This window comes from Cheilinus undulatus, linkage group 2 (assembly GCF_018320785.1).
Source record: "Cheilinus undulatus linkage group 2, ASM1832078v1, whole genome shotgun sequence".
Classification (NCBI taxonomy): domain Eukaryota; kingdom Metazoa; phylum Chordata; class Actinopteri; order Labriformes; family Labridae; genus Cheilinus; species Cheilinus undulatus.
In genome coordinates, this window is record NC_054866.1 from 20,624,885 (window position 1) to 20,640,968 (window position 16,084).

Here is a 16,084-nt window from a genome sequence, read left to right on the forward strand (position 1 = left end):
CGTGTTTCTGGGTAAGATAAGTTGAATTTACCGTTTTCAACCACGAGAATGATAACCTGCTTTTCACTAAAAGATATCTAAGATCAAATGTAAAACAGCATCCCCACTAATTAGAACATAAGCATTGTTTCAGACGTAAATGTACCTGTGATGTCCACACATTTAAAAAAAATGTGCTGAAGACACATGGGTCATAACAGAGTTGCTTTGGAAATGGCTGCACATGGGCTTTTATGGACATTGTCAGTCCTATGCTCCACAGAATTTCATAAATCCATCATGGTCAACAATTTCTGCTATTTAATACAAAAACACTCTTTATTATCAAAGTAAGAACGGATCTGTAAGTCACTGCATAAATACTCATCCCCTTCAAGTCAGTATTTAGTAGATGCACCTTTGGCTGCAATCACAGCACTGAGTCTGTGTGGCTAAGTCCCAATCAGGCTTGCACATCTTGACACTGCAATTTTAGTCCATTATTTTTTTTTTTTAAAAGCTCAAGCTCTGTCAGGTTGCATGGGGATCAGGCATGAACAGCCCTTTCCAAGTCCAGCCGCAAATTCTCTATTGGATTAAGGTCTGGGCTTTGACTTGGCCACTCCAGAACATTCAGCTTGTTGTCTTTAAACAATTTCTGTGAAGCTCTCGCTGAGAAGAATCCCCACAGCATGATGTTGTCTAGGGATGCACCGAAATAAAAATCCTTGGATGAAACCAAAAACCGAAAATTAGGAAACCAAGGCCGAAAACCAAAACACCAAAAGAAATTATTATGTACCATGTACCAGTATTAGTACCATTGCATTTATGGCTATGACTGTGTACTAACCTCACTAAAATCAACTGCAATTGCATAAATTAATATTAATGATCCAAAGAATAAATCAATTACAAAATTATGTAAATATTTATTAAGCACTGACATTCCAACAATGCACAATATAAAATAAAATGAAATACAAAATAAAATGTTTAACTTGACCCCACTCATGTATACATTAAATCAGTGGTTCTCAACCTTTTTTCAGTCACGTACCCCCTGTGAAGTATTTTTTCAGACAGGTACCCCCTAAACAGTGCAAAGCTTTTTGGCCAAAAGAAAGACATTAAAGAGGGCTGTGACAGCCGTCTGATTTATCAAAATTTGAAACTGATAAACACTTTCAAATTACAAATATTAGATTTTTTTTCAAACATTTTAAATGTTAAAAATGCATGACTAAATTCATGGCAAAACTTCTCATCACTAAATATGGGAATTCAAATTAAAGTAGTGAAAACAGTGACTGGAAAGGCTTTAAACCCAGAAACCCAAAACACTGATCGGCTGCAGCGGTCTCTCTGGAACAATTTGGAAATAAAAACATAAAGCTAGAAAGAACTAAAAACCTGTAAATAATTAACTAATTATAAAAAAGACAGCTTAAGGCCCCTTTTGGGGATCATAATAAAGATCTCCTCACAAACTGAAATCATAAACTTAGTTATAGATCAGCATTTCTTCACAAAAAATAAATCATGAACCTTTTTATGAATGGAGAGATTGTGAATACAGTGATTGACAGGGATGTGCCAGTGTGGGTCAAACCATCCTGCCATGCGGGAGTCTCAGGGGGTTTAAGGGTGATTAAATTTAATAACATACAAAATATAAACTCCACTTTATAAACTTAAGGTCCTTACACTCCAGACACAATTTTTTCGTGCAGATTATTCACACAAAGTATTTACATTTTGAACCTGTAGCAAATCAATGCAAGCTTCCACAGCAGCAACATTATTACGCAGTGCGACATCGCTGCGGATATTTAAGTTTCGCTCCAATGAGCGCACATGGTGGCGGTGCCAATTTTTAAGGCAGACAGAGGAACAAAAATTTTCTCCTCTCCAACACCACCTGATATTTGTCCTCTTCTCATATCTGTCTGTAGTCAGTGCTTGTGCTTTTGCCTCTGTTTTAGCCTGGTAGAGAGGGAGACAGGAAGCAGGCAGCCCGACATGTCCATGTGAACGTAAATGTACTACTCACACAGCTGGAGCTGTTTCTAAACTAACGGGACTTTAGTGAAATATTTACCAACACAGTCTCCTCTGACCTCAGACATACGACTTATAAATGCTCCGGATCAACCGGCTAAATTACTCCTCTGACCAGTCTGGTACACAAACAGGTGAGCCAGTCTGTGCGCTGTGGGTGAGTTAACTCCTCTCACAGCAAGCCTCAGCTGTGCCCTACTATTATTGATCATATTTGACATAGAATGACTGAAAAGTCAGTCCCTCCTCTTACAAACTTGGCTGGCACAGTGAATGAAACAGTGAAACAAAACGGCACTGACCTCCTGGCTGTGCGTAAAAGTGCCGCGCTACGCACAGAGTGAAGGACAGAGTGGGAGAAACCGACTTTTATCTTCCACTCCAATAAATAACACTGTTTATCAGAGGACAGAGAAAACACACCGCAGACGTTCACAGCATGAATGTGATTTTAGAATGTAATATACTCACAGAGGATGAAGAGTGTTTGTTATCCTGTGAGCTGCTGTTTGTGACTCAATTCAGGGAAGAAGCTTTATTTCACAAACCAAAAAAAAAAAAAAAAAACTCTCACTGTTGTTAAAGCCTGACTTTGCTAGAAACTGGTCAGAAATGTGGACTGGACTGGGATCCATTAGAACGAGATCGTAGAGCTGTGAAAAGTTAAATTCTTCAGCTCTTATAAAATCTTTGTAACTTGTTCAAATACGATGAGACAAAATATATATTTCTCTCCCTCTCTCGAAAAATCCTGTTGTCTCTAGTGTGCAGCTGCTACCTCTTCTCTGGGGTGGGTCCACTCCTTTTGTTGTTACTTCACGCCACGTCACATTCCCGCGCTTGTGCTCCTTCATTTGCATCCATGCCGTGCCTAGGCCCACCTCGTCCTTCCATGCCGGGGCCACGAAGCGTGCCGCGCCGAAGCACGGAATGGTTGCACTCATACTGGCCAAACATACCAGACTTTACGCTGAAATGGGCCCAGGCACAGTATAGATGACCTAGTGTGAGTACGCCCTAAGGAAACTGTTTTTCTAATAATGAAACTAAGTTTTATAATACACAGACTAAACTCCATCTACCCATTCCATTTTAGCTGTGTAAGAGAAAAGTTTCGCATTGCCTCATAATTGCAAGTTGACCATGGAATCATCATTTTGTTATTTTCCACACAAATCTGATAACCAAATACCATCCCAATTGAGTTCATAGTATTAAATGAGATATAAACTGATTGGTTCACTTCCCCATCAGCCCCATGACACATGATGTTTGCCAGAACCCTGTGATGATCCGCTTGGCTTGATGGTGCTAGGGTTCTGCAAATTAACACCAGCTATCTCCATTCTGTCACAGCTATGGATGGTAAAGTGAAAGCAAGTTTCACAAGAAGTCCTGAACTCCAGCCTAAAACAAAGCAGTGTTTCAACTGGTGTAGATTTCTATGAAGTCAAGAGCTTTCTGAAGTCTTTCCACCCAATGAGTTGGGCAAACAACTTTTCAGTTGTTTATTTCTTTAATTAATATGGATTTACCATTTCTATGAACTACGGCTGTAGTGATTATTGTCATTATCAGCTAAAGCCTGGTTATTTCCTCAAACTTGCCAATAATTTTCTAAACGAATGGATAAATTGTTAGGTTGTTTGACCATGACATCAGACAAATTACCCCATTTCAATCATCTTAAACATTATGTTCAATACATTAGAAATAAGGAAAATCAAGTTAAATGAAAGAGACCCCTTTGAAAAATGAAAAATATATAAAAAGGTAATTTATAAGTGGTGATATCATAGCATGGAGCATTGATTGTACAGACCATAAAAAAGTATCCAGGGCTTAGAGGTGTCCATGTGCACTGTTCAAAATATCCATCAACATTAGCCAAAGCCCTGAAATCTCACATCCAGCAGTAATCTTCACGGTGAAAGAGGACTATATTGGTTAAAAGAAAAAGGACCACATCCTCTCAGCATCTGGAGATGTTGTGAGGGGAAAGCTGGAGGTTGGAAATGTCAGCGACAGTTCCCAAACTCTGGAGAACAAAGCACGCTTATTCATCACTGAACTTTTGCCCAATAAGTGTGTGCACTCAAACACCCACAAACAGTTAAAGTAGCGTCTGTGTTGGCCATAAAATTTACATTTAGTGAGAAGAACAGCCTTAAATTTCCCCAAATAGATGTATATAAGATAATAACAACCAGTAGGGAAGGGTAAACATAACCTCTACAAATGTGAGCAAACCAAGTCTGCAGTGGCACCAGCATTCTTTACTAATTCCTCAAGCTCACTTGCACTGGTGCAAAGAGCAAAACGCACGCATATATACAGCTTTACTGTCAAGAAATCACTGAATCTATACATTGTTTGGACTTAAGGCATAATCCTTTCCATTGATAAAATTAAGTTGAGTGTGCCTGGCTGGAAATCCACAAGTACAGGGCTTCAGCACACATGCTTTTTCCCTTCTCTGGTTTTCCTTTAATTTGCAAATCTTGTAATCTAAGCCTAGAGCTGACTGAACCAACTTCTAAACCAGCACTGCTGTAGCGGCCAAGGCTCCAATCTGTTTTCCATTTAAGTGTCAAGACGGCATCCTTTTTGGTGGTTAACAAAAGCTGTTATTTCAAAATGATTATATGCTAAAAATTGTGTGAGGACCTTAGTAAGTTTATGAACAGCCTCAACGGAAAGTACTGCGCCGCACCCGGAAGCCTTTTTCCTTCTTGTCTTTGACCAGAGTGTTATTTACCAAGCACTTCTGAAGGGGAAGAACCAGGCTGTGCCATTCAGCCAGAGGTCAGGGTTTTTGCTTTTCAACACAGCGCATGTTTTCAACATTAGTGTCGAGCGACGCCTGGGTGATTCGCCAAACCGTCAAAACGCTGCCTGTCTCGGTGTCAGTGAGGACATAGGAAAAGCAGAAGCCACGGCAACGGCGTCAATGAGACAGGGGCAGCAGTCCCTGGAAAACATCAAGAAGGTGGTCTCCATCGAGGCCCAGCTGAAGACAGACTTCCTTATTTCATTTCCCAGAGAGGATATATTGAGTTAAATTTTGTGTTGCTCTGGAAGAGCAGCATATGGAGAAGGAGGGGCACAAGGGGAGGGGACTGGGTATGGAGAGGTAAGGATGAGATGCCTTAGGGTCTGTTACCCTTAAAAATCTTGCCTTTAACAATCCAAACCCTGGCAATTCATGGATCTCTACAGTTTCTGTCTGCCTATTGGACCTTCAGGTAGACATCCATAATTTGTATATTATTTAATGAATCAAAGTCACATGCACCCATGTCACTGGCTCAGCTCCAGTCAGGGGAAATGTGATGGGTTCATTAGAGAAAGCTATTAAGAGAAAAATCGATTTCTATTTCTGAGAACTGCAAAGAGTAAAACACTTTCGCCCTTATGTTTCAACATTTATCAACCAGCACAAAAACAGTTATTTCCAGCAGCGCACAAAGGTTGCTTTGGCTAATGTTTTTCACTTCTGGTCTCAAAGCATGTGTCCGAACTGTTGCCTGATGATTTTTCTTGTTTGACTACCCATTAGCCAAAGTCATGTTCTCGACCCTGTCATTCATCAAGGTATCAACCTGTTTGAAACATTTATTCCCTGGATTTTGACTCAGATAAACTGTTTATTTTTTTGTTCTGACACGACAAGTACAGGATGTCAGCTGAAGCCTTGGCAATTTAGTGGCAAATTTGATCAGAAACTTTCCAGCCAATAGTGAAAAAGTGCAATGACTGGTACTTTGAAATGTAAAAAAATGTAAAATAAGTAAAATAAAGTAAACCAATGAAGATTCTTCTAACCCAGAGATGGGTTAATTTAAGAAGAAAAGGTTTATTAACTATTTTCTATTCACTTAATCTCACTAAGACTCAGTGTCTTTTTCTCTTAACTTGTTTTTCTCAGAGAATGGTCCTACTGAATGGCAAGAAATTGAATCCTTACATACAACAATGTCAGTGATGCACCAAAACTCACATAACTTATGACTGAGTATAAAGACGCTAATTAAGATATATCATTTCATAATTCACCCTTTTGATGCCTCATGTCTTCCTGCTTGCATCCACCCTTCTTCAAGGCTGTTTATTCTACTGCAGTGAGCGTTATGTGTGGCGTTCCTCATGGTTGAATATAAAGCCCCTTTGAGTTTTAGATAAGCCATATTACACAAAGAGTTATACTTTTACAAGTATTGAGGAAATATTGGTGTAACTTTTAGTGTTTGTTTTTTGTTTGTTTGTTGTTTTTTTTATCTGTTTGAAAGTGTACTATTCTTTTAAAACTCTATAATATTTATTATAGCTGAATTGCAATAGATATGAAAGGGATAAGGCTTATGATACTCAACTAATCTCAATTAGTTCTAAACAGAATTATCAGTGTGGTTGAAACGTACAGACGCTTGCACATTGTAAGAAAGCAGATGACTTTAGCCATTTCAAACATCTTAGAAGACGGAGGAGGTGATGTCAGCTTTATTATGACTCTTGAACTCACCCAGAGGACCCTGCATTCTTGCAAACCCCCAGGAGGGGCCTCTTGTCGGCAAAACTGTCAGTCTTCAGAGGGCCTGAGGAGGAAGAGGAGTCATAGAAAGAGGTGGATGAGAAACAGAAAGATGTGCACATACAACAAAGAGAGACATTCTTTAAACGAAAATGTGCCTCTAGAGCTGCTCACCCTCATTGAACAGGCAGCCAATTACCATGACAGGAAACGTGCTGATTACATTACTACTGTTGCCCTGTAATTCAATAATAGTCATGAAACATTTTGGATGAAGAGGGTTTTTTCCCACAAAAGGCCAGATTTTGTAAGTTAGTTAAATACGTATATAGAAAAGAAAAATATCTGCCTTAGTCTGGCAAAGGATGGTAGTACTTGCTTTCAATCTTGTTGTTGTTTAGGAACAATTAAAAACATGGTAAAAGCCCAGCAGGCGTATTTATAGAAAACAAAACAACATGTTGCGTTAAGTGCACTGATCCCATATTTTTCCTTGATTGTCTCATTCTTGAAGACGGACAGAGGATCAGGGGATTGAGGGGATGGGGGCACTTGGATTGAAGAAGATGTTACTCTTTAAAGGACTGTAATTTGAGGCCCGCCAGTAATCAGCCTGAGTTCCTGCGGTATGGCATGAGAGCAAACGTGCCTCCTCTACCAGCCTCTAACACTCCCCGCAGAATCCTTTTCTCCTTTCATGTTTCTATCATCAAAAATCATTCCCACTAAAGATATTGAGCCTTTGCATAAATATGACTCTGAAAGACTTAGGGAAATGGCACTTTTACTAAAACAAACTTTCTGAGAGAAAAATACAACATCATAGGGATAGAGAGACTTCTGTGTGATTACTACAGTAATGGACAGTTGTTCTACACTGACTTTAGCATGTTTCACTGTAACAGAGAGGATAACTGCATGTTTAGATTTGGGATGAAAAGTTACCAGTTTTAATTCTCTCAGTGACCTTGTTTCATTATCTGTAGTTAATAAGTGTAAATATTGTCCAACAATTCAAAAGCCTCCCAGGCACAGCACGTAGCACAGGTTTTACCAAGGTGAATTACGGTAAAAATAAGACCACAAGTTGGAGTGTTAAGTAGAGCTCTTCCTCTCTCCTCTGCTCTCTATCTGCCTGCATTACACTGACAGAGTGTACAGCAGAGGCTAGCGAGGAAGAATTCAGATTTTAACAATAATCAAACGCAATCCTGCTTTTCGTTTGTGCCAAAGTAGATCAGGTTCATCACTGCATGCTGGCTCAAAAGTCAGAAAATTTAGTCTAATTCCTCTGTATCACAACTAGTGGTGCTCACTCTCAGATCATCTCAACACTCATCGCCCATCGCTTCACACACTCTGTCTTTTACTCTCCTTTCTCTGGGTTTTTATTTGAGTCTCTTAACCCTTTGTTTAGCCCTACAAACTTTCATTCAATGCTCATGCTTCTAATAGACAGTCAAACAGCTCTTTTATTCCTATTGGCTCTTTTAGCCTTTTTAGGAATAGAATAGAACAGAATAGAACAGAATAGAACAGATGTTTATTGCCATTTGTATAGGTACATTGGAATTTTTGTGCGTTGCTTCTTAAGTCAACTCTACAAAAGACTAAAAAGTATAAAAATTAAAATATAACAATATAAAAAAGAAGACTTGTGATATAAATTAAGTTTTATTACCAAAATACACAAGGAAGTACACTGTACACAAAAACACCCTTATAAATATGAAAAATAAAAGGGAAAATAAATAGAATAAATGAAATAAGATAAGATAAACTAAAAATAAAAAAGAAAGGTAAGATAGATAAAATAACACAGGTGTAATCTTGAAAATTTTTACAGCTGTGTTATTTTATCAATCTTTAAAAATGTTTACAGCTAGCCTTTTAAATTCTTACTTTTAGTCCTGTTTTAGTCTGTGAGGTGCATAAAGCCCTCAAGATGTAAAACACAGAGGATCATTCCGTTGTGGTTCAACAACTAAATTACTAAAAGAACTTGATGCGTGCATGCAGATGGTTGTACTTGTGCTTCCCTCACTGCAACCAAAGGTGTGCCTCAGGGGTCAGTTTTGGGGCCACTCCTGTTGTAAATGGTAGCGATCAAAATGTCTTTCATGTAAATTTTCTTTTTTATGCTGATGACACTGTCATGCACTGCTCAGCACCCATCCCAGATCAAGCTCTCACTCAGCTACAACTTGCTTTTGACACTGTTCAGCAGATTTTATGATTCAAAACCTGTGTTGAATGCTGATGAAACAAAGGTTAATGCTGTTCTCAAATGCTAAATCTCAGCCCCAAAACCTGCCTTCAATTTCAACTTCTCAGAGTACTCAGAGTTGGTTTTGAGTGATCTTTACTTGCCGTCTCTCCCAAAGGTCAGAACTTTACTGGGGAAAAGGCCTTTAGATTTGCTGTTCCCTCTGCCTGAGATGACTTACAAAGGAGTTGAAACTCAATGAACTGATTTAATTGGACAATTTAAGAGGAAGTTAAAGATTTGCTTTGATTAGTTTACAAATTGAGGGGATTTTGGTTGATATTTTCAGCTTGATTGTTATCGTGTGTCTCGTGACACATTGAGACTACATATCTTATATTACATTTGCTGTGTATGAATGCGCTTAGTCTGAAACTCTGTATGTTGATGCTGTCTTGACCAGGACACTTTGAAAAAGAGATTTTTAATCACAGTGGGTATTTTTACCATTAAAAAGGTTAAAAGACATAAAAATAAAAAACTTGCAGAAGATTTTCATTGAAAATGGGACTTTATAGAGGACTCGTTTTTTCTCTCACATACCCCCCCCTCCCCCACCCCCTTTGGCATTTTTACTAGGTTACTTTTTAAACTGGCAACTTTATAAGAATGATCAAAATAGGCATCAATACAGATCTATATGGGATAGTATTATATGATCATATTTTTGCCATGCAAATGACATACGATTATGTATTGTCCTTTCCATAATGCTAGTTTTTATGAATCAAGAAAAGAGTGTTACCTCATTTTCCAAGACGGAAGTTCAAATGTTGTAAACTCCAGGGAGGATGTGGATAAATGTATTCACTCCCCTTTGAAAAACCAGAACTTCCCTCTCTATTCTAGGAAATGGTAACCTTGCCTTATTATAATCAACACCTATTTTCGGGTTGTTCTGAGTCCGCCCACCCATGGCCTTACATCCCAGACAATTGGCCTTTTAATGGTTCACCACAGTGCGACACTGTTTGCGCCCTAACAGATTGCAATCAGTGTCCTTCCCTCCAGTAGGACAATTCATATTTATTTTCTGCTGAGGAGAATTGCTTCCCTCATGTGTCGGGGCTATCTGCTGCTTCTTATTACTGTGGTTTGCTTTCATCCACTTCCAGCACTCTTCAAATGCTGCCATTGTGCGTTGTTGAAATCTGCCAGAAGACCGGAACATGGACGGAGAACAAAAAGGCGATTTTCTCACTGAGAATATGCCACAAACCAGTGGGCCTTTATGGCAGTTTTCACAGTATTGATTGACACCTGCAGAGATGAAATATAAACTTCATGTCTGGAAAGGAACTAATCAGTGGAACAACAAAACCATTTGCACCATAGCTCTGAGGATGTGAGCACTGGTATTCATGCTGTGCTAAACTTTCCAGTGTCTGACAAAGACAGAGGAAGCAGTGAAACATTTGTTAGTCATCACTGGGATTCTTTCACTGTGATGAGAGATGTAAATAGAAGCATGTGTAACTAGAATATAGATATCTACAACAATATTGTTCAGTAAGAGAAAAAGAAAATGGACATTTGTGCTGTTTTTTTGTTTGTTTGTTTGTTTGAATGTAGTCTAGCTTGCAACACTGTTTTCATCAGTGGTTCTTAAAGGGACCCAAAAGTGGGCTGCAGAATAATTTTGGGTCTGTCATGAATTTTCCCATTTTTAAACATGTTTGTTTCCTTCTATGTCTTTGTCCACTCACATGTTTTCTACTGTCTTAGGTCCACACCAAACTAGTTTTCATTCACTGAATCTGATTGGTTGAGAAGATCAGAAGTTCAGGTCATTATTTGTCATGATTTAGTTGTTGGTGGCTCCTGAGGTTAGACCACTGAAGAACCACTGCCTTATAAAAAGTGCTCTGGTAGAGCTGTAGAGTGACAGTGCTGTGAAAATGTATTCCCCACCCTTACTTATTCATGATTTTTTTTGCATATTTATCACACTTAAATGTTTTGGATCATCAAACCAATTTTAATATCTCACAAAGACAACTCAAGTAAATGCAAAATGCAATTTCTAAATGCTGATTTTATTTATCAAGGGAAAATATTCAAACCTATCAATTAACTCCTAAATATGCTTTGATTACACTTAAAATGTTTAAAACACTTAAATTTTAACACACTTAAAATTTAAAATGTTACACCAGTTTTAATGCACACTTGACATGCATGAAAACTGTGAATGTAAATACTCTCTGACCTTTAAAAGGTCAAAGACCCATGACACAAATGATGAGGGCGAAGAAAAGAGTAGAGGATGAAGTGATATTTTTATTCTTTTATGAATAATCAATTTGTTGTAGTCAGTGCATTTCAATAGAAAATCAATAATCAATGATCTGTTTCATCAATCATTAAACATTCACACACTTCTACAGCCTTTTGGTTCCTTACAATGGATCATTTCATCTTTTTCCAAAATAACTTTTTTCTGTCATGACTAAAACAGCATGTCTTCAGGCCAAGGTTATTAAAGTTCACTAAAACTAACTAAATAACTAAAACTAAAATTTGAAAATCATTTTAGTTAACTGAAAATAAATAAAAAATTTAAAAAATCAAGCTTTACCAAAAAAAAAAAACTAAAACAAACTAAAACTGTAGACTGCGCTTACAAAACCAACTAAAATAAAATAAAAATAGTGACAAAATACCCTTAGTTTTAGTCTTTGACACAACCAGACTGACTTGCCTAAGTGATGAGTAGCCTGTTTGAATATGTTTTTAAAAATGTACGATGTTCACTCAGCCCTGACTTGTATCTGAAAAAAATAAAACTAATAAAAACTCAACTAAAATGAAGCATTTTTGCAAAATAAAAACTTAACTAAACTAACAAAGGAGCAGTAAAACCAATTAAACCTAAACTAAAATTGAACACAGAAAGTGAACACAGAAAGTGAAATCGAAATAATAAAAACTAACGAAAAATCCAAAACTTTTTTAGCCTTGCTTCAGGCAGCACTGCAATATTGTTTATTGATGGAAAAAATGGTTAACCTTCCTCATCTATTTGAGATGTCTCGATGTCTCCTTGGATAATTGCAGCTATCATTTCAGTTCAGACCAAAACAAAAAGTTCTTACTATTCTTAAACATAAATCGGTTTTATTTTTGGTGTTGGTGAATCTGCAAACGCATGAGGAAGCACCAGACAAGTTTGAGGAAGGACAGTTCTGAGAAAACACGTGGAATACGTTACAGTTGACAAATGCAATCAGAGAATGAGGCATCCAGGTTTACCTAAACAAACTATTAAAGTATCTTAAAGAGAAGTTTTAGATTTAGGGGAGTTAGAAGGAGATTTCTAACAGAGCAGTGAGGAAGTTTCCATCAGATCCTTGGCAGCAATGAGACTTCCACTGCTGAGTGAGAGTAGGCCAACACTAATCTTAGATTGACTTTCACATTAGGATGAGGCGGCATGGAGCACTCTTTAATTTTAATGATATAGCGCCACTTAGAAAGCCCACAACCCAAAACTGCATTAGGATGTGCCATACAAAATTTAATTTTAAGTGTCGACCTTGAATGCTGAAATCAAGTTAACCAGAGGGCTTTTTTTTCTTCTAGGAAAGACGTTTTAAAGTGATCCTGAAAAGATACTTCAGAGAGCTTACAAAGAAAATGTTCCAGCCTTTTCATGTTTCAGAACATTAAAGATAAATGTAGAGTTATTAAAAAGCAAAAGGAGATCTACAGGTTAAAGCTGTATGAAAACAACACTGGGATGTGGCCTGGTGCGATCAGAGAGAGAAATTAAATTCTGCATTGTTGTATGTTTACTGTATGGTAGCTGAAATTGGATGTGGTAGATATTGATTGGCATATGCAGTAGCCAACTTTTAGCTGTATAAGGGATGATGACAATTTATCACTTTTTTCTAATTTTGCTCTACGGATACAGCCATCAAAGCTGGAGGTGGGGCAGGAGGCAATAACCCCTTCCCCTCGCCTGCAATGCTGCAAGTGTGGGGTTTTTAAACTCCAATACTAATGCTAACAAGCTGCAATGTCCTGCATCAAGTTGTTACTTTGGCAAAGGAAGACAAATTTTAAAACTTATCAGAATATGGTCTGACTCTTGTCTATATGTTAGGAAAGACTGAATGAATGATCCCACTCCATGGCCCAGCGTGTCATTCCCACTTATCATTAGCTGCCTGTTTAAATTGCCTAAGAGATAATACTGTCTGTAGATATTATGGATAAACTAAGCATATATCAATTATTCATGGTAGCTCTGAAACAATCAAACACTGCGTGGATAAAGTGAACATAATTTTAAAATTACATGTAATGAAGTGCTGACTACAGACAAACATTTATTTTGATTTTGGATCCCTTTGTCAGAGAAACCCACCACTCAAAGTGTTGTGCTACTCAGCTCTGGGATTCAGTTGGGTAAAATATTAAACTAAAGTATAAAAGATACAGATTTAAAAGTGTTTTTGTAGTGCAGAAGGCCACAAGACAACAGCATTAGGGTAAATGATCTGCGCCCCCCCCCCAAGCAACATTTTGTGGGCATTTCAGTTGATACCGACTGTTTATACTGGAAAAATAGGAAATGCTTAAAACATATGATGAGAATATGAGAGCAGGATAGGTGATAAACATGTTTTTTAGTATTTACGAAGAAATGAAAACATTACAGTAATAATAAGAGTGCTGAAAAGACACTTTTCTGTGATTAGCCAATTAATAGCCATTGATGACCACCAGCAAAGTAGATAAACATGCATTAAACAAAATGTTGAAAAATCACCTTAAAGGGTTGTGGGTGAGTCTTTTAAAATGTATCTGTTAATTAAGCAAATGTAATGTTTGCCCTGATTGTTACTTCCCTGCAAAAATAATCTACAAATTTAATGCTTGTTTGAACATACATCCATTCATTTTATTTTGATCAATTTTTCTGTGACAGTGAGTAATTATGCCTGTTTCCTTAAGATTCTGACTCAAATATATGCCTTGATGCTATATTATTTTTTCTCCCATTGTAAGGAGATATTTTCTCAATATTAAAAAAAAAACACTAATAAAACTAATATGTTATATATAGCAGAGAAAAGGCATTGTGTTCTCTGATAAGAAGATAAATAAGTCTCGCTCTCAAAAAAACAACTCAAATTTTACTCTTAGGTCAGGACCGCATTGGAAGTTCTGCAGCACGTGTTTTGGGGTCAAATCTGATCCATTTTAAAAAGTTTAGATACTCACTGATGTGAGGAGCTGGCAGAATCCGAGCAGCTCGCACGGGACCATGGCGTACTGAGAACAGCTCCTGGGCTTCCCCTGCCAACTGAAAGGAAGCAATAAATTAAATATAATTCATAGTTGATCCAACTTTTTATCAGGAAAAAAACCCTTTTTTACCTAATTATACAACTATAAAAGTGAGAAAAACATTAACTTCAATAATCACAGGTAGGTTACGAAGAGATGTTTTCAACTCATAGCCACATACGGACTTTTTTTGTTTAGAACATTTTTCCATCATTTTATTGTTTTAAGTGTGTCTGATAACACTGCCTGTATTTGATCTCAGCAGGAGGCCGTAGAGTTAATACGCTTTTTTCTGTAACTGAGGTATGAAGTAGCCATGAAGGATGAATGCCTAGAAGAATGTATGCAGAAAAACAGAAGTACAGACAAACATTTATTTGTTCACACTGTGAGGAAAATAATCTGTTCCAACTGTGTGAAAGGGACGGGGTAGGCAGGGAGGGGGAACGAAGGCGGTCCGCTGGTTGAAGTTTGATCCAAACCACAAAGTAAAATCCACCAAGCACAGAATAAAAGGCCCAGAGGCATCCCGATGCAAACGAGCTGCCTACACTTACTGTGACAGAGCCAGCATGGACGGGCTGGGGATACGGGTTAATGCCAAGTGGGCAGAAGCCCATGATGTCTCCGTCCCAGTCAGACTGAGCATAACAAACACTCTCAGCAGTGTTTCCAACACAGCTTACAACCTCCTAAAATTACCCTCTGTTACTGATTTTCTTTAAACCCCCTTTGACCACTCCATTAAAGTTTTGCTGTCGAGATCACAAGTCTACTTCTGAACTTTTGAGAATGTCTGTGACTAGCCACACTATTTATTTAAAACATGAACTCTGGCTGCAGCTCAATCTGGTCAATTACATCTTATAGCAGGGCAGAAACTTACCCTACTGCCTCTTTAATAATCAATGTTCCCTTTGCATCATGACCGCCCTAGACAGATGTCCATTCACCTAGTTAGCTGTTAAACCTATTACCAGTTATAAGGCAGTTTACAAAGAAACTTACATGTGCACTAGGCATCAGGACACAACAGATACACAGGAGGCAACATGGGATATATAAGTACAAATAAATACAAACAGAAAGTCCACAGCTCAAGTGAAAAAACACGTAAACTCCAACCATACTAAGCCAGAGGCTAACAGTTCAGACTCAGTGGTAGAAATGGGTTGAAATAAGGTAATATGGTAACACTTTATTATTGCATTGTTGCTGTTGCTGTCTTTTCTACACTTTAAGTTCCTCAACCTACTTCACAGATCAAACAAGTGCATTCCAGCACATCTGCACAGGCTTGAAATTTCATTTAGGGATAAAGGTCGTCCTATTAGAGAGGATTTTAAAGTTTCTGGTCTTTATTAGTGAAAAAAAAAAGGAAACAATTTAAAGTACTTTAATGGATGTGTGTCTGGCCCAGTTTAGGCTTCATGTGTTCATATGCAGTGTAAGTATATTACGCCAATGGTGTGTGGTTTTGTGTGACGGTGTCTGGCGTGTGTAATGCCACATTGTTCTAAGTGCAGAATGCCCCACTTTTGTTATTCTTTTCTGCGTTAAATTACAGTGAAACCTGCATTATCACTTTACGAGTGCTTTAATCTGTTTGTTTTAAGTCTTTAAGCCCATCTGAGGGGATGATCGCTCTTTTGTGCAATTAGTAGCCTTTTCAAAGTGGCGGATTTGGAGCTGTGTTTTTATTCAAAGTGCTCGGGGCCTGGCGGTGGTAGATTAACACTGGAGACACGATCGGGTTATACGAGCACTGATAGCAGGAATAAAAGGAGGCTGGCAGCAGAGTTGGAGTCCTATGCAGCCAAATGGACCTGCGAGGGGAATAATGGAATTTGCTGGATTAAAATGAGAAGGGGGAGGGTGGGAGGTTAATGCGCTGGGTTATTGTGCATTACCCCACCGCTCATCCTCGCCTTACATGGCTCTGTGTGACA

At 38.1% G+C, this 16,084-nt stretch overlaps 1 protein-coding gene across 3 annotated transcripts in view; it reads right to left on the reverse strand.

The window, feature by feature from the left end:
* bcas3 (BCAS3 microtubule associated cell migration factor) overlaps positions 1 to 16,084 on the reverse strand; it is a 552,832-nt gene that overhangs the window by 524,662 nt on the left and 12,086 nt on the right. For all 3 annotated transcript variants that reach the window (XM_041803667.1, XM_041803675.1, XM_041803683.1), the window contains exons 6-7: positions 14,070 to 14,151; positions 6,563 to 6,635 (exon numbers count right to left, since the gene is read on the reverse strand). In XM_041803667.1, coding sequence (XP_041659601.1) covers positions 6,563 to 6,635; positions 14,070 to 14,151 — 155 coding nt within the window. The remainder of the gene's footprint in view (positions 1 to 6,562; positions 6,636 to 14,069; positions 14,152 to 16,084) is intronic.